The sequence below is a fragment of the Telopea speciosissima genome, chromosome 4, assembly GCF_018873765.1.
Source record: "Telopea speciosissima isolate NSW1024214 ecotype Mountain lineage chromosome 4, Tspe_v1, whole genome shotgun sequence".
NCBI classification, from domain to species: domain Eukaryota; kingdom Viridiplantae; phylum Streptophyta; class Magnoliopsida; order Proteales; family Proteaceae; genus Telopea; species Telopea speciosissima.
Window position 1 is genome coordinate 3,931,340 of NC_057919.1, and position 19,193 is coordinate 3,950,532.

At 38.9% G+C, this 19,193-nt stretch overlaps 2 protein-coding genes across 4 annotated transcripts; one reads left to right on the plus strand and one right to left on the minus strand.

The window, feature by feature from the left end:
- Window positions 1-5,319: 5,319 nt before the first annotated feature.
- LOC122657584 lies at window positions 5,320-10,791 on the plus strand. Of its 2 annotated transcripts, XM_043852329.1 has the most exons (3): window positions 5,320-5,731; window positions 5,795-6,335; window positions 10,090-10,791. In XM_043852329.1, exons 1-3 carry the CDS (start codon window positions 5,373-5,375, stop codon window positions 10,693-10,695), a joined length of 1,506 nt encoding a protein of 501 aa, XP_043708264.1. In that variant the 5' UTR covers window positions 5,320-5,372; the 3' UTR covers window positions 10,696-10,791. The 2 variants fall into 2 exon arrangements, with proteins under 2 accessions (XP_043708264.1, XP_043708263.1); XM_043852328.1 differs by having other exon boundaries at window positions 5,320-6,335.
- A 2,327-nt stretch (window positions 10,792-13,118) lies between these two features.
- Window positions 13,119-14,751, minus strand: LOC122657659 (transcription factor bHLH93-like). Of its 2 annotated transcripts, XM_043852432.1 has the most exons (5): window positions 14,581-14,751; window positions 14,033-14,523; window positions 13,756-13,926; window positions 13,501-13,668; window positions 13,119-13,344 (listed from the first exon to the last, which is right to left on the minus strand). In XM_043852432.1, exons 1-5 carry the CDS (start codon window positions 14,660-14,662, stop codon window positions 13,258-13,260), a joined length of 999 nt encoding a protein of 332 aa, XP_043708367.1. In that variant the 5' UTR covers window positions 14,663-14,751; the 3' UTR covers window positions 13,119-13,257. The 2 variants fall into 2 exon arrangements, with proteins under 2 accessions (XP_043708367.1, XP_043708366.1); XM_043852431.1 differs by having other exon boundaries at window positions 14,033-14,751.
- Between the last annotated feature and the right edge of the window lie 4,442 nt (window positions 14,752-19,193).

The window sequence follows — 19,193 nt, forward strand, 5'->3', positions numbered from 1 at the left end:
CATATTAAATAATGGAATCGTATAGATTTCGATTTTGATTCAGCTAGAATTAGACAAGAATCATCCAAACCCTAGAAATCAAGTATGAATCAATCGATTCGATATGACTAGAATCAAAATCAGGATCAGCCGATTCCCCCCTCCCCATTGTCTCTCTCCTCATAGGCAGGATCACCTATCCGTACATGTAGGCTTCATGTGCAGTTCTATGACGACACGTGTTCCTTTGCTTCCATGATCCATGCTTGTTTCCTAGATGGGTTAGTTGAGTGAGTGACACCAAACAAATGCTTTAATCAGATTACCCTTAATGCATTTCAAGCTTTCCAGGATCTTTGGTGTATATATTGTATTAGGGAATCCTCACTTACAGTTTGCTTCTATTGCTTTAATCCATAGTTGATTAAAAGGCATTGCTGCTCATGCTGTACTATATGATTTGCTCTTAGTTTTAAGGGTTAAACATCGTCTTCCCTGTTATTGGTGAAGTCTGATCTTAGTTCAGAAAATGATGTGCTGCTTCGACAAGCCATTCGCCTTTGAAACACATCAGAATGGCCAAAAAGTGCATACATCAGTACCTATGGTTCCTGTAGAACTCATCAAGATCTTCGATTTGACATGTATTTTGACATATTTTGGTTCAGGTCCGAACCAGACTAGGTGGGTCTCTAAGGGCAGTCCTGTACTTTCTAGGTTAGGGTTTTCTTATATAATGTTGTTATCTTTATGAGAGATGTGAGATTGAGGGTTTGTATTTTGCTTCACAGAAGTAGTGGAATCGTTCTATCGATCGGCCATAGATGTAGGCTTCCTTCTTAGGGGTGAAACACGGGTGAAACACGTAAATCTTGTCTTGTGTGCTTGTTCTTCTTTTTCTTTTCGTTTTTCTTTGGCAAAATCGTCAGTCTACGCGTTTGCTTTTCTTACATTCGTTTGGTCATTTTCCTGTGTGACAAATAGGTTATATAGTATTGTAGACTCTCCTTAGTGAAAATCTAAAAACTAATGTCAGATTTTTTTAAGAGAAGAAAGAAAAGGATTCAGATAAAGGTGATTTAAATGATCATTGTTCTCTCTTGTTTTCTGTTGATGAGTTCAGATTGGCACCTGTTTCACCCACCACCGTTATACAAAACAAAGAGTAGTAACCTGAGAATGAATTGGATTCCTCAATGCCAATATTGAGGCAGAGTGCTGGTTTGCATATCTCAGGTTGATGTTGAATTATTGATGATATGGGACTCTAGGAGCATTAAGGAATGATAAGTAGTTGTTTTCTTAGAATTCTAGTGGAAACCCTACTAAAAAAAAGGTGGCTTATGAAAGCTTTGGAAAGCACAACTTCAATCTGCATCTTTTTCTTTCCCTTCCCCCACTTGCTTCTTCCTCTTCTATCTCTTTCTTCAGTTTCTCTGGTTTATCTTTTAGTAGTTTATTTAAGTAATTTGAGGTTAATTAAATACATAATGATCATTTTGCTTCCTTAATAGTGAAAACAAGTTTATATATATATATATATATATATATATATATATATATATATATCTATAGCAGGTTTGAGCCCAAGTTCTAAAAGAAAATAAGAAAAACAGAGAAATGTATGTAGTTCTTCTTCTCCTTCTTCTTCTTCTACAGGCCAAGAGGGACTGCAGCTTCACATGCATATGGAAATATGGAGCAACTGTTAAGAAAGTAAAATGAGATGGGGACATCTCAAATTTTACTTTTTCAAATGTATCATAATTTTGACAATGAAGAGATGTGCCTCAACTATGACCTGTCACAAGTTATGTTTATGGAATTGGACTCTTTCCTCCATGCTTGAAGATGCAATCCAAGACATTTTTGTCTTCTCCCTGCATCATTTTCTCCACCACCATGGTCAGCCAGCCTATCCATTGAAAACCCTGAAAAGGAAAGGCTTAAATATTACTTCTTTTGCAGCCCAAATGAGTACTACCTATAACCAGACCACAGCAAAGAGTGTTCACCATCAATTTAAAGGTAAACCCATTACACAAGGCTTCCCAAATAATGAAGTTGACAAAGAACAATGAACAATTAGAGCCCACAGACAAACCTTCTCCAATGGGTTGTGGTTAAGAATGACAGGTAGCTAGCTACTGGTGTTGTCAAGCTAATCAAGAGTTGGATATGCATCTAGAGAATATTGAATCATTGTAAGTAAGCATAAGGGATATGGCTCTTTATTGGATTCAAATCTGATAAAATTACAGATTGATAACACTGTTCTATGCCTATTTTCGACCCGTAGGGTTTCCTTTCGAGTTTTTTTTCCTGTGATCACTTCTTATACAAGACCAAATTCTGAGCTCAAAAATGAATTTTTCTAGTCAGGTTTGCTGAATGAAAAATTATCTCCTGCGATTCCCTGCCTGGTACAGTTCCCTAGTGCCTCTAATAAGAGGGGGTGGATCCCACCGGATCAGTGCGTTCAAACAGGGGGTAAGGTGGTTATTTCCGGCCCCCTATGAAAGGAATTGCAGGAACTGTACCAGGCAGGGAACAGCAAGGGATAAAGATCCAGTTTGATGGAGAGTAAATTTTTATTGTCAATTGTGTGAACCTGAGATGAATACCTAAGCTTTTGAATGTCCATATGAGGCAAGAGTGCTGTTTTAAATTGATCAGGTGATGTACATTAGTATGGGACAATAGAGGTAATAGGGTTTAAAATTAAGTACTTAGTTTTGTAAGAAACTCATGAGTGGTACCTGTAGTGGAAATCTTAGCCTGACTTGGCCCATTTAAGAACGCGGTTAAAACCCATTCCACGTTCTCATTCTGTAGCACTTAGGTAGGGGTGCAAGTTTGGCCCTGTGGGCCCGAGATCACCTTGAACCCAAACAAGGCCTGACTGAGATACCTTGGTCTTAAGATCGGATTAAGATTGAAAATTTCTAGCCCTGAGTCAGGATCGGGCCGGGTCAGGCCAGGGAACCGTTGCTTCCACAGCCAATCTTATGGCCATGAGAAATTGTCAGTGGCTTTTTGGATTTCCTCTAGTTTGTCACTGCCCATGCTAACCAAATGAAACAGCCTTTTTTCTATAATCTTGGAGGCTCTGGTTTTGAAGTGCCAATTAAGCTGCCATGTGGCAAACCAGTGCCCAATATTGGTTTAGGCTGGCTAGAGCACCTCAGGTAGGTTCAGTTTAGAGTTGAAGAATAGATAGATTTTGCCCATTGGATGTTCGATGAAATGCCTGACTATTCTAAAATCAAGATTGCATCTTAAATAAACATGTGTATTCTTTTAGAATTGGAATGTGTTTGTATGCAATCTTGGAATAGATTATGAGTTTAGAACGCATTACTTTTCTATTTAGGAGAGTAAAGACTGCGGTCAGATCATGGCATTGCATTGTAAGATAGGCAACACTTGTGATCCCGCTTTTCAAATTTGAACATGGGGATGCTGGTTGTGGAATCTTCCTCTATGTACTCTGCCATGTAGAGAGATGGTGTGACTAATGTGTTTAAATTTATTTTATGAGTCTATTTCAATCAAATATCCTCTCATACAGCCATGTTTGTAGCCTGTGAGGTATCGGTCCCAGATTCAATCGGATGAACTGGATTGATATCAGCATCTACCGATCCCGATACTTGACTGACTCAAGGATACTATCTTGATTTGAATCTGTGGATCAATTGGTCCACCGGTCCCCATCCCAACCAGTACGACTAATTTCTTCTTCGTGGAGCTAGACACTATTTTCTAGTCTCTTGACTTCTTACCGTGTAACTTTTTGGTTTACAACTAATTTCCGCAAATCTGAACGTACATCAATCACATGTTTATTTTGTTTTTATGAATACCCCTCCTCTCTTCTACCAAAAAAAAAAAATACCCCTCCTCTCTTTGTAAATGGTAAATATAAAACAGATGGTTGTCTCACACATGTATGTGCCGTGTAGAGGAACTGAAAATCGTATTTTGCTTCTTTTAACTCGATTTCAATGGTGTTATTTGTTTAAAGTTATTACATTGTAATGATATGTTGGTAGTAGAACACATTGTAATGATATGTTGGTAGTAGAACAATTTTATCAATGAGATTTCTTTGGGTTTTTTTTTATAATTTTTATATTTTTTTTATTGGGTAGAGGTTTTGTACATGGTCATGTATGGTGCACGGTTATGCTTTCAACGATTGAATGGATATGATCGTGTATAGTACACTGTCCCTTATCTCCATCCAATGATTGCAAGCATGCTCGTGCACGATACCTTTTATCTTTTTTTTTTAAAAATATCTCAACACATACCGGGTCAATACCAAGGCCGTTACCAAAAAACAAAAGTATGCTGACTCAACATATCGACTGAACCAAAAAAAAAAAAAAGTATGTTGACTCAACGTATCGATCAATACCAAGCCAATATGATCGGTCTGATCGGATCCCATATTAGTTTCCTAGATGACCGGTCCCAAATCCGATATTATGCACTTAATCCATGCATGTATCTTTTTTTTTGGTAAAGGATCCATGCATATATCAGCTTGCACACCATTAATGTCCATATATGCTTCTCCCATTATCCTGAATTTTCAAAGCTCTAATTTGCTGGCAAAATCCAGTAAGACTCCAAAAACTTGACAAGTGAATTAGGGATCTAAGGTTCTAGTTGTTCAATTAAATTTAGGTCTCATCTAATATGTGGTTGTATTATCAAAAAAAATTTTAATATGTAGTTGTGGTGGTAGTTATTTACTTTTAAAGTAAGCATTAGGAAAGGTTCCCAGCATGGCACCATGGACGTGTACGAAGTAGGAATCGAAATTTTTTCAATTTGGATCTTCTACTGTCGAGCTATCTGAAAGAACCTACTACCAAGACACAGCAAAACAGTAAATGACTGTCTTTGGGGGTGGGTGGAATAACTACGATTTTAATAATCGGATGGATTTACGAATTTTTATCTGCTGCTGTAACTGGAGCGCTACTGTGCGCATTGTGCAGTGCAGCATGGCCTATTGTGCACACATGGCCGCTACTACACCGCACAATGCGCACAGGAGCACTCCAGTTACAACAGTGCATAAAGATCCATGGGTTTACCGCTGTTTTCCTTTTAAATGAATCGGATCTTTTTACTCTTGGTCCTACCGATCCATGCTACGGGATCTCCACAGAATCTGCTGATTTCTATTGAATAACCCGATTCAAGCGATCCGAGCCCAATTCGCCAAACCATGGAGGGGGAGTTTGGACCGTTGGAGGGTTGAATTGACGTTTGAATTTGAACGTCAATGGCGTTCTCTGCTATGGAAGTATGGAACAGACTTCGACCCTCTCTCTCTCTCTCTTCAGTAGGTACTAGGTAGAGTCTACAGATAAGAGATGTTGCAGACAGTGCACCCAAGGAAGTCGAATGGTGGCAATCAAATTACGACAATCAGAAGATCCCCCAGATTTCAACCTCGGGAAGAGGCCTATGGTAAGGAACCTCAAGTATGGAAGAACCTAGAATGTTCTCCACGAATCGTCGCTGAAAGCAAAACCCATTCTCGTTCTACTCTCTCCTCCGTGAAAAGCACTCTTCCGATGACAACTCTTAGAAGATCTCCGAGATTTCGTTCTCCAGAAAATCCGTCCGGGAATGCTGTAACAGGAAACCCCAAATCGACGAAGAACCGGGTTTGCTCTCTTTCTAATACCAGTCCTGTGAAAATCCATTATAAATCCATTCTTAGCCCGAAGTCGACCGCAACTGTTTCTCTGAATAAAACCCAGGGATATTACCCCAAAAAGATTACGAGGAGGACGACTGGATCGTGTGGTCTGCCAGAAATTTCTGCAGAATCGCTCAATGTGTCAAGAAAATCCACATGCCCTTTGGATGTGGGCGAGAGTTTACCAAGTCTAAGACGATCGTCGAGGTTCTTTAATAAAGAAAATGCCTCTGCATTTGTCGCCAACAAGGCCGGGAATAACCGGGCAGAACTATTGGTTTGCCGTTACGAAAATGATTCTTCAAATAAAGGGGTTTCTGCAGAGGTACCCCAGAAAAGAAATTTGGGGAAGAACCGATCCAGAAATGTTGAAGTCCAAAGGGTTTTCACCAATACTGCAGGAAAAGCTGGGGAGGGCGTTAATTCTACGGTTTCTACAGCAGCGACGCCAAGGGGAGTGAAGAAAATAAGCGATCTTGCAAACGAGGGGATTCGGGTTCACCCGAAAAGAAAGCAACACGATGAAGGTTGCAGTCCTCAAGGGTGGACGAAAGAACAAGAAACTGCATTGCGGAGAGCTTTCATAACCGGAAAGCCGTCGCCCCATTTCTGGAAGAAGGTTTCTAAGCTGGTAATTTCTTTTTTTTTTTTTTTTTTTTGTCTCTCTTCAGTGATCTTATCATTGTTTCAGTTTTAATATTGTCTATGGTCTAGGAAAAGTGACTTCAGTGATTTGTGGTCACAGAGTCAATCCTGATCTCAAGAGTCTCATTGTAAAACTAACCCCTTCTCTTCTTTGTGGCCTTCTTCATATTGGTTTACCTGTAACTGCATTTCTCCTTGAATTTAAACTATCCAATTAAAAACTAAACTGATTGTTATCCAACAGCCCAAGGTCTTGCCCTTTCATCATGGTTATTCCCCCAACTACCCTCTTTCTCTCTCTAGCTCTTTGTTTTAGTCATTACGGATTAGGAAAGTTTGTTTCAAAATTAATTGTAAGAGGAGTGGCAGTAGCCTCGGCCCCTACTTCTTCTTTCTTGTTCAACTAATCTAACTAATCTATTGCCTTGAATGTTGAATTTGTTTATGTTGTTTGCTTTATCTTATCATATGATGATTTCACTTAGATGCCTTTTCCATATAATCCTTCAAAACCCTGAATTAACTCGAAAATTTCCAACTCAATTCATGATGGTAAATCCTCTTTCAACCTAGTAATATGTTTTATTGATATATATTACCTTGTAAATGCTCTTCGTCTTTGATGCTTTCCTTTCCCAACCCTTAGACAAAAACCTAATAACCAGTATTTTCTTTTCACTTGTATAGATCAATGGCTTTTCTCCGTAAATCATTTTCTATCTTGAGTTTGGCTACTCAATGATGTGGTTAGGAGATTAAAGAATGAGTAATCTTAGTTTCCAATTTAGGTTCTTTTAAGATATTTTTCTCAGAAACCACTGTAGTCAACTTGTGCTTGTTCTATGGACAACATTGTACTTTCAGATTGAACTAATTAACTTCTACGAAAGCAACCATAAGTTAAAATTCCCCAAAGAGCTAACCACGTTTTCTCAGGCACCTTCAGTATGACTACAACAACTGTAGTCAACCATTTTTCTCTCTCTTATCTTGGGAAAAAACGAAAGAAAGTGGAAAGCGTAAAAGGCAATGAAAAAAAGGGCATACCCAGGGCATGAGGCTCCTGCCACTGCGGGGTCTGGGGAAAGGGTAAAAGGTTATGAATGATTCTGAATCTCTTTGGAGGGACTTTTGGCAAGGATAAGTTTACAGAATCTTCTTAAAAGAAATGTTAAATGTTTGCTGTAAGGGTGATTAAGAAGTTCTATAATTTTTTCGGCCACCCTCCTTGGCCAGAACCAGCAGCTCTACCCTACTTGCTCCTCAAATTTTGAAGGTCAATTTTATGAATAAGCTCCTTACTATTTAGCACTATAAGGAAGAAAATCAATGATATCCCACAGATTAGGAGCCTCATAAATCAGAATATCGACCAATTTGACCACGTCTCCATTCCCCAAAATATGATTTGCAAACTGTTGAGAATCTCCTCAGCTATTATATGAAAATCTCAAGCAAATAGGACACTTACCTTACTCTTGTTACCATGTAGGTTATGGTTTTGCTTGCTTAATGAAAATGTTAGGTGTTATGAATGATCCGTCTCTGCATGCATAAATAGAGCCAGATCCATCTTACCTTAGTCTTGTTACCAAGATATTGACAGACAGAACTCATTCCTGGTCAGATATCTGCTCTTTGCATCCATGCATAATTCTGAACCCATGTAGCATTGTTTGGACCCTCCTTCTTTTGTAGACTTTCTAGATGTCTAGATCTCATTTGGAATTCTGTTCCCATGATCCTCTGTTACCATCTTGGCTTCTCCTCTAGTTTGCTCTTTCTCTATTCTCTCTGAGACTTGGCCTATGGTGGCAAAATGTGATATTTACTTACCAATCACACTGTTAAGAATTTAAGGCAGTTATTGGGTCATAGAATTTTTCCAAGCATACTATCATTAGTATCTTAGAAAGAGCTTCATATTATCAATAAAAAATGGTCTACACATTTTGGTAAGCATAGCCCCCCACCACCAAAAAAAAAAAGAAGAGAAAAAGATTTTATTTTATTTTTGGATTAGAAACTCATCCATTCAAAGATTAGACATTAGCAAAAACATGCTAGTTTGAGGAGAAAATAGTAGTTTCCACCATTAAGAATTGAAGGACACTGTATTTCATATATAATTATGAGGAATGCTACTGGTACGCATTTTTGAAGTGAGAAGAGATTACATGATACTGGCTGACACCTGGACTCAGGGAAACCTTATATATTGGAAGGAATGGGATTATCAATCTTGCATTACTCTTGTAAAGAATCCTTCTCTGTTGCCTGCAATAATGCAATTGGAATATCAATCTTGCATCACTAGTGGCAGCAAGAGGTCACTTGTTTGAAAACCTTTTTATTCTTTCTCTTAGTCCCTTGTAGAAAGATTACAGAGTGAGAATGTGAAAGAATGTTTTGAAGGGGCGGGGGGGGGGGGGGGTGTCCCATTGTAATTAAAGTTGTGCAGCTTTTAGAGTTCTATATGAAGACAACGTAATTTGCAGAGACATTGGAGTCTCATTGGTGATCTGATTGGTCCTTTCAAGACTGCTGGTTGCCTGATTCAATTTGGGGGGAAAATGTAAAAGGGAGAAATAAAGTAAAGGGGAACCAGGAAAAGATGTAAAAATGAACAAAGGGAGGGGGGAGGAGGAATGCAATGAAGCGTAGAAATGAGTTTCTCTATGTGACATTTTTGTGTACTCATTCATAATAATGTCAGCGCATCGGAATTATGGTTTATAATTGGTCCAGAATAGGCCCTCCATCCACCTATTATCTGACTACGGTTTGTTTAACTCAACAACAGCAACTGTGTTGCCTTTTTGGTTTTGAGTTGCGCAGGTAGTAACTTTTAAGTAACACACCTGCCACGCTAAAAGGAGAGTGCAACCTCTACCTGCTTCAGTGTCAGGTAGGGGTAGCATTTCTCATTCGACTATTGGTTATGCAAGAGGATGCCTGCTAACCGACTTTTCATTGTCATACTGTTGCCTTTGTGTGATGCAGTATGGCGGACAACTTATTCATGGGCTGTGATCATTCTAGTATGTAAAAGATTAGTGCTAGTTGGATCTCCATCTTTTGGGATGTGGTACTTGTATGTCCAGTTCCGACCATCAAGTCATGGTCTCTGATATCGAGTATAGTTTTTATTCTGAAGATGTTTCTTTTGATATTTCTTAACCAGATTTGTTATGTGTGTGTCTTGAATTCTTGTACCCATTTCGAAGTTTGTCCTGCTATGACATTTTTTGGTGGCGACCCAGGAGAAATTTTGTGAAGTTTGTGATGGTAGCGGAGAGCTTGGACCCAATGGATCGACCCGACTTGGAGGAGTATTTCCTTGTTGTATTGTCTTGTTGTGTTACCAAGTGATAGAAGTGGGATTTGGGTATTTTCATTTTAGGGTTTGCTAGGGAGAGTTCTTGGTGCGAGCTTTGGATGTTCTTGAGAGATCTCCATTATATTTTTCTTCCATCACATAGTGAATCATCTTCAGCTTCGCCCATGGATGTAGCACATCTAATTGGTGTGTGAACCACGTTAAATCTCTGTGTCATCCTTGCTTAAATCTGTTTTTGTTAGGTGTTTCTTGGTGTTTGCGTTAACAAATATAAATATTTAAAGTTCAAGATCTAAGTTGTGGCTTTATCTCCCATTGCATTATACTTTCAGTTTTTAATTCATTGTATTTCAATAGAGTTTACTGTGTGTGCTTATATACAATGTTAAATCTGTTCCAGGTTCCAGGAAAGTCTGCGCAGGAATGCTTTGATAAAGTCCATTCTGACCTTAGTACTCCTCCTCACCCCCGACCTCTTTCCCGGGCAAACAGAACAAATTTATCCTCATTGGATCAAATCTCAGTCTCTGGAAGTGAACTCCTTGAAACAACAAAGATGAGTGTTAAAAGGCAAAAGATCAGTAAACCGAAAAGTCGTCTTACACAGAAAACTGTGAGGCATTTGCTACGGAAGCATTATCTTGCAGACCAAAGTTCTGAAGTCAGTCTTTTTTCATTGCAAAAAGGCCTCGCAAGTCCTCTGGTTTTGAAGCAGGTTAAAAACATATCGTTACATGAGAAGTACATTGACCAGCTACATTGCAGGGAAGCAAGAAGAACATCTGCATCTTCTTATGCTGCAAAACATATTGTTGCAGAATACGACGATAAAGAGAGCCATATTCAGACAAGTGATGTGGTCAAAATAGCCAGGAATGCTCTTGTTTCTGGTGCACAAGAGATGATCAATGAATTTAAACATCTGCAAGCGAACAGTTTGGCCAATAATGATGATTGTGATGATGATTATGATGAAGATGAAGGTGAAGGTGATGAGTTGCCTTGATAAGCCTTGCTAATTCATAATTTACTATTAGCTAATTGGAAGCACAGTGGCATTGTGAATGGTTCAATCATGTGAGGTAGTCTGAATTTGTTGGGCGAGAGCATTTGGTTGGACAATAATTCTCCCATTCATCTGTCAATCCCCTTGATTTGCATTTATTGGGTGGATCCCCGCTTAGCCAATAACTGTCAAAAGTGAAATAAGTAAAGCTAGAGGAGAGAAAGAGGGGAAAGATGCTAGCCTTTTACTTTTACTAAGAAGTAACTGAAACATGTGAGGTCATTGGAATCTTTGATTACAAATGAAGGGGATTGGAAGCACAAATAATAATAAGTCTCAAAGCTGCCTACTTTCTCATTTCATTGGCATTTTATCTTTTGATTGTTTCCTGATGGGTTTTAAAATTTTTTTATTCAAGGTCATGGAGGCCCTATGAATTCCCTGGGAATGTTCAGTGACTCAGTGGTTACCATAAGAAAGATGTCTTCTGGACTGGATTTCACAAGAAGACCATATGCAAATCAGGATTCCTTCTTTGATTATAAACTACTTCATTAGACATTAGATGTATCAGAAGGAAAAGATAAAGAAGCATGTCTAGAATAGGCCACCAAATCACTAACTTGATGGTTCGATTTCTATATCGATATTGGTATGACAGTAGCTTCAACTTCCTGCTCTCTAAATTCCAATTCGCTTCTCGTACTTTCTTTCTGTGAATGTTTCTTCAAGGATGAGATGGGTTTTCTATCAACTGGTGTCTCTGAAGAACAGTATTACAATCTGATTGAACACTTCCTTGCAGCTGGCATATTCTTGTGGGAACAATGAGGGTTTATCCTCAGGGTTGTAAAAATTGGATTGGAATCGGAATCAGCAAATGTCCATTTCAAATAACGAATTTGGCCAATTCCAGCTGAGTCTAACTGATTTCCAGCACGTTCATCTCTTTAAGGCTGTGTTTGGTATGCATTATTGGAAGATATTCTGGGTATAGAACACATTCTAAAACCTAATTCTTCTCTATTTTCTCACTTCAGAATGCATTCTAGACTTAGAATCTAATTCGAGGATGCATACCAAACACAGCCTAATTGTTCACACCATTACATATTTACATATAGTCATTTTTAACCTTCCTCTTACACTTTGGAGCGCTTATAACTTGTACCATATCACTCACAACTGCTGCAGTTATTGTTCTTATTTCCAACTCTGAAGCACTTAATGGGCCTTTCCTTTACATATTCATTTGAGCTGTGTTTGGTATGCATTCTCAGAATAGATTTTGGGTCTAGAATGGATTCTGGAGCAGGAAAATAGAGAAGAATTTAGTTACAAAATGTGTTGTAGACTAGAATCTATTCTGAGAATGCATGCCAACACAACTTTAATTTAATTCACTTAAATCTTATGGTTTTCTTTATAATTTGAGGGATGCTGGAAGGGTATGCTTTGGCTAGCGGATCACGCAAGATTGATTGCTGTTATGGGGATTCTATTTATTTTGAAGGTATTAAAAATTGCTCCTTCTAGACTTCACTATGCCTATCCATGTGATCAAAGATCCACCTCCTAGTCGGTGGAAAATTTGTAGCCCAAAATATGGAAGGAAAGTGACTCAAATTCTAATTCAAGTTTCTTTAAAATTATGAAGGACTGAATTTCTTTTAACCACAGGCAAGAGAGAATCCACATCGAAGCCTTTGGATGGTGTCCATAAGGTATAGGGCAATAACGGGGGCAGATATGGATAGAAATTGATGGTTGATGGCATTGCTCATGCGACCACACAGAATGGGGCAAAATGATCACCCCACCCCATGAAAGGCGTAAATCCTATCCTATTGATGCTTCCTTGTGTGCTCCCATTAACCCCATGCTGACGTAGGGCCCATTCTCCCAAACAGAAAACTCTTCCCCAAAAATATAAAACATCTTCGATTTTCGTAATTTTAGCCACTTCTTATTAGTGTTTTAAAAATCAGAATTGGTCAAGGCCAATCCGGGTCAGTCAACTCCTGTATAGAAACTAGGATTAGGGTTTATTGAGACTGATCTTGAACGATTTGAATCCGATATAAATTAGAATCGGCCGGGATCAATCCGGATCCCGGTTTTAAGATTAAATCCTTGCTTCTTATGCTCATTTTAAGTTGAAATTATAGTAATGAGATGGTTACCTGGTCCTCACTCACAAGAACTTACCCTTGTATAGTGAACTATAGTTTCTTCCATGAAAAATTGTATAATTGGGTGGCTAGAGGAAGAAAGCAGCCATTACCCATACATTAATAAAATCACCAATGGTATGAATATCAACCACTAGTTTGAATAAGCAAATTTACTACACAACCTCTCACTTGAAATTTGTAAAAAGAAAGGGGTAGAAATTTGAAAAAAAAAAAAAAAAAAACAAAACAAAAGAAGAAGGTGGGCCTTGGGTCCTTGTTGAGGAAGGAAGAAAAATCCAGAGATTTCCGAAACCATCTCTTTGGGACTATGGATAGTCAAGCAAGCTTCCTCCTGTAATGGCCACATTATTTTTCCTTGATTTGATTTCTACAGGCACCTCCCTCCATAACCTGCATTTCTGAACAATGCTTGCTTTATGTCCTCAGAACTTATTATTGCTCTCTGCTCCATTTCCTGTTACATGATCAGTATGTCACACAAGAGGTAACACTAGTTGAGCACTGGAATTTCAGATTTTGATTTTTGAGAGAGAATGAGTGAGTGAGTGAGTGAGTGAGTGAGTGAGTGACTGAAGTGATTGTAGTAGATGTAATTAAAGGAAGTACAAACCCCAGAGCATGAAGCATTCATAGAAAAATCATTGAAACAGCTAATGACACATTGTTGAATCTCAAGGCCCAGTGCTTCCAAGGTGGTCACAGTCGATAGCAACAATCCGGGCTTCCCTGCACAGCAAATCTCGACTCTGGTATCTGCATTCCTCCTTTCAACATCAAACTGCACAAAATTGAAAATCTGATTCAGAAATTTTGGGAAGAAAAAGGATTTTCCCAGAGCTTATTACGGGATGGAAAAAACCCATACCTTGGGTGTATTCCTAACCAGGACTTCGTTTGATTTTAGTTCCTTGAAGGTGTCCATCAGGTTCAACTGATCAGTCGAGCTCTCTTCGATTTCCCCTTGCAAACCCTTAATTCTCTCCAAGAGCTCTTTCATGTAATCGATAGTATCTCCAAGTATGGATGTTCTGTCCATCTGTTGGTCATAAAAGTAAGCATTGAACTTAATTTGAGAGGAAAACCAAAAAAAAGGGGAACCGAAAGAATGAGAAACAGCAAAAATTGATTGATTCGATGGAAACCTTGCTTATCTTGGGAACGACTGATCTGAGCATGGAAAGGCGATCGTTCAATCGTTTCCTTCTCCTCCTCTCGGCCATTAGATTCTTGGAAGGCTGACCCTCCACCTTCTTGGTTCGATTCTTTCTCTCTACACACAAGCCCATGTTAGGCTGGACTGGCAGCTCCACCTTGCAACTTGTCTGAAGCTCCTCCAATTCGCGAAGCTCTTCGTTCTCCATAACCGCTGAAGGGCATTCTTCCTGGCTAGCCGGGAATGGCATTGTATCATATTCTTGTTTCTCATAAGAAGATAAACCCATATCTGGAAGCAGCTGTGGGAATCCATCTCCAAATGGGTAGTAGGTTTCATAATTAAACGAAGAATCGAAACTTGGTTCAGTGGACATGGCGAATCCACCGCATGGGGAAGAATTAGGACCTATCATACCTGGGTTTTGATCATCGAAACAATTTAAGCTGCACCCATTAGTGAACAACTCATTCATTCCTGGGTTCTGATCATCGAAACAATCTAAGCTCCACCCATTATTAGTGAACAGCTCATTCATTCCTGTAGCAGGGAGTCTCTCCCAAGTCTCTCTTTTTAGAGCTAATAGCTCCTCTAAGAAACCCTGCTCATTGAGTTCCATCTCTCAAAATACTCAGATGGAGCTGCTCTTCCACTTCCTGGGAAATGGGTATTATATATATATATATATCTACACAAAACAATAAAGTAATTAGATTGCAAGGGAAGACCCTGAAACCTTGATAACATGTAAGTTGAACCAAGTTGAGGGAATATGAAATTATATAAAAACTAGATTATATTAAATCCAGATTAAATGACAGTTTGCCTCTTTGTGGGGGATGGAATTAAGTAGAAAATTTCTTCACTTTCTTCTAGTAGAGGTGATTTTGTGTCATTTTCACCGAAATCTGCAAAATCCAAAACATATAATATTTTAAGGTTCCTAACAGTCTGAAAACTTTGACCCCCCGCTCATCTGTCTGAAACGAAAATGATAGAGTTAGTATCATAGACCCTGTCAGGTTCTTTGTATCTTTAACCTGTGTAGTACTAATTAGTCATGACCAGAAAGAAACCAACAGAAAACAAAGCAAAGCATCTCTCTCTCTCTCTCTCTTGGACATGAAAATTGAAAAGTGCTAAGTTGGGTCCCATTCAAACCTTGGGTTAGCTCAGGATTTCAAATGGGTGGGTGGTTCATTTTTGTTGTTTCTTCACTTTTTCTCATTGATAACATGTATGAAACTCAATGACTAATACTAACTTGATCTATCTCTGATCTCTCTGTCTCTTACAAAGAGGGAAATTTACAACAAGAGAGAGAGAGAGAGAAAGCTGTAAAATCAAGATATACAGAGTGAATTCAATTCCTGATACATATTTCCTACAAAACACTGTTATGCCAGAGAGAGAGAGAGAGAGAGAGGGTGGAAGGAGGGTGGAAGGAATCTAGTTTTGTACGAGACATCTACAATGATGAAGTTGTAAAGTTATGGAGCTATGAGCATGAGGAAATTAAATACGAAATAAGTGATTTTTATATACATTTATGAATAAAATTGATGCTATGATCATGAGGAAGCATTCCTGGCTATCCATGGCCTGACATACGAATCCTCCATTGCCGTACTCAGTTGGGTCATTCCCAAGTTGTGGATATGTACGTGATGAGCTCTTTTGACTTCTGAGATAAATACATATACGTTTGTTTGGTTGTTTGTTTGTTTGTTTGTTTGTTTTCAGAGAGGAATTAATTACTGTATAGGAGAGTAGTTATTAATGGATGGTAAAAAAAATTAGTATGAATCATGGATAGAGTTAATGATGATGACTGAGCTAAGTACAGAGAAGGGCTAATTCCAGCTACAGAAACGGTAATGATGAGTGGAAGACTCATGAAAGACTCTCTAGCAGGGTTAATGGGTTCATCCCTGAACCCTTCCAGAGTTCCAGTCTTAATTCTCAGTTTCGTAAGTTATTTTGATTCTTAATGAGTATTGAGTAGTGAACTGTGAACCCCAAGTGGAGAAAAACAGAGAAAGGTTAAATCGAATGAAAGAAGACGAAGAAGAAGGAGGCAGGGATCTCGAGATGGGTGTAGAAGGATGACGAAAAAAAGGAGCCTCGGCCGGCAGAGACTCGAAAGACAAGAACACGTGAACTTCTAAGGCTCGACGGGTGTCAATTGTTTGGTACATCCACGCGTCCAATAGACCTTTATAAACCAATGAACGATCAAATTTTGATATAGAAATTAGGAGAAGAAGAATTAAATTTTAAAACAACGAAAAGGGTTTTTGATAAGACCACGAGAGTACGTAGGACTGTGGGAGGGGTTTTAGGGGTGGTGGTGGTGAAAAAAAAAACCAGCGGCGGGTTTCCCTAACTTCCCCGACACTTTTCTGGTTTTAAAGAAGAGTGGTATTTCGTACAACAGCGACTGTGTGTTTGTGTTTATTTATGTCTGTGTGAGAGTGAAGAGACATAAACATATGACGTAGTGACGTACTTATGACATGTGGGGCGTTGGTACTTAAGGAATGGACATAGCATAACAGAGAGCCTCTCTCTCTCTCACCCATGATTCCATCATCCCCTTTGGCTTGTCTCTCGTGTCTGTGCCTCTCTCTCTCTCTGTCTGTACTCTGTAGTGTGGGACTCCCTCTCCAATGATCAGCCCACAATATCGAGTTAAAACAGCTCTTCGAAACCGCTCTACTCCATCCCTCTTTCCCACGGCACTACGGCAGGAGCAGAGTGAATGTGAATCACACACCCTCCTTTCCTTTCACAATCTCTCACGAGATAGATAGATAGAGAGAGAGAGAGAGAGAGAGAGAGAGAGAGGATGTAGTATGACTACGACCTCCCTCGAACCCAACTCAAGGCCCTCAGCGTCTCTTCTTCTTCGACTGTACTATTACTATACTTGTTGTTTTTCTTCTCTTTCTTCTTCTTAAATACAGTAGAGCAGAGCAAGAGACATGGGTCTTGATGCTCCGTTGGAAGGATGGATGGTCTGTGAAAAGAAATTAGCTCGCCAATCTTTATCCCCAACCTCCGTTCCCTGACTCCCTCCGCAAACATCGGTAGTTCGTCTTTGGCTTTCGAAGAAAAGAATGAAAGATTGAAAGAAACAGAGATACTAATGAGGCAGAGAGATAGATAGGACATTGGAATGTCCTTCATGAGTCAAAATCAGCACAAGAAGACGAGGGTTCTGGTTCTCTCAATAAACCTAAAGGGCCCAGCCAACAACCCAACCCAACCCAGCAACCCCACTTCTAATTCTAAGTCTGAATCTGGCCATCAACTTCTCCTTCTTCGCAGAAATTAAACTTTCTTTTCTTTAATGCACCCAAAATCTCGATTTAATCTCTTTTATTTTCCCCTTCTCATCTGCCCAATTACCTTTTCTTTTTCAATTTTTTTTTCCTCCCTCGCAAAAAGGATCGAGGACTGGTAGATAAGGGGAACAGTTCGAGTGATTTTTGCTTCTTCCTCTTTGTCCAATTCTCCCGTTTCTTTGTTTCTTCAACTTTGTGATGAAAAACATGATGAGAGCGTGTCTTCCACGTTCCTTTCTTATGTTTATTCTTCTTCATTTTGTGCATCTCATTATCCAAATTTCGGAAGAAATGGTTTTCAGGATCTCAGGATTTTTCTTCCTTTCCAAACAAGAATGCAAAGAAAAAAATTTGCTGCTATTCTTGTAGCAAGAATGCACGACTAGCAGCCAAACCAAGGAAATGAAATAATTCACTTCCCCTTTGGGTACATAAATACTCTTTTAGGTTTTAATATTTCTTAAAATACCTTTTAAAATTTTTTATATATATAATTTTTTTGAAGAAAACCAGAAAAAAATATATTTATTTAGAAATTAGACAAAAGGAGAGTACACATAAGTGGCAGTAGACGAGGTAGCATTACACGCGTTTTTTGCCAAGTTTTTGGCAATAGTTGCTGAGAGAGTATTTGTACTATACCTATATTTTACATGCTGAGTTAGGTCAGAAATATAAAACAGTTTAGCAAATAAGCTCCATGGCCATTGGCATTTGGTTGGAGATCGAAGAAATTGAGTGATCCACAGATTATCACATCATATTTCTTTTATCTGCAACCCAATGCAGGCAGCACGGTCTAGACCCTTTCGGAGAGCAAAAATGTAGGTGTCCAAATCCTCAGTGTTTGTTATCTTTCCTGTATCAAAAAACTTAACCTTGCCATCTACCAAAATAAGATAGGCCCAGCCGGCCTCAATCAGTTCAGGGTAACAGAATCCTACACAAATTTAGACAGGAAAATCATGACAAGGCAAGAAAAAAGAAGAGAGATGCAATGGAAGCATAACATCAGGTAGCAATTCATCCTCACAAACAACCGAGGAGAGATATAAATGTTGTTGGTCTACAATCCATTGTTGCACAACCTTAAGTATCCATGACGGATCAGGTTGTTTAAAATCCAGCACCACAATGTTCCTACTTTTTCAAATATAATAATAAGTTATAATAAAAATGCTAAAAAACCATGCCAACATAGGTCTATCAGCCCGAAAATGGAGAAAAAAGAACCAGCAGAAGAGATTGAAATTGTCAAATCCCAGAAAGTCAGGCCTCAGTCCCAATGGTCCTGCTGCCTAGATGCGTTTAACCCAATCACAAGAAAGGAAAAGATGTCATAGAGATTCAACACAATTTCCACAGAGAGCACAGGTTGATTCAATCTGGATCCATTTCGATAAAATATCCTTGGTAGGAAGCCCTGCATTGAGCAAACGCCAGAAGAAAAGTTTAAACTTAGGGTGAATTGGAAGTTTCCAAAAAAATTTCCACCAACCAACAAAATTATTAGAAGTTCCAGAATTATTGGAAATCAAATGCCTTGCAGCTAATTTAGTGGTAAAGACGCTAGATTTTGTCTTAAGACACCACCATTGGTCATTAGTTGGCGAAAACTTAACAGACCGAATATGTGGAATAATACTAGAATGAAGACATTTCCTGAGATCAAGATTCCAATCAGAAGAGCCAAATTTAAAATGACAGACATTCAATAACTTATCGTTCGAACTAAGAGGGTCAGTAGCAAGATTAACAAGATTACCAGAAAGATTAGGGATCCATTTGTCATACCAGAATGAA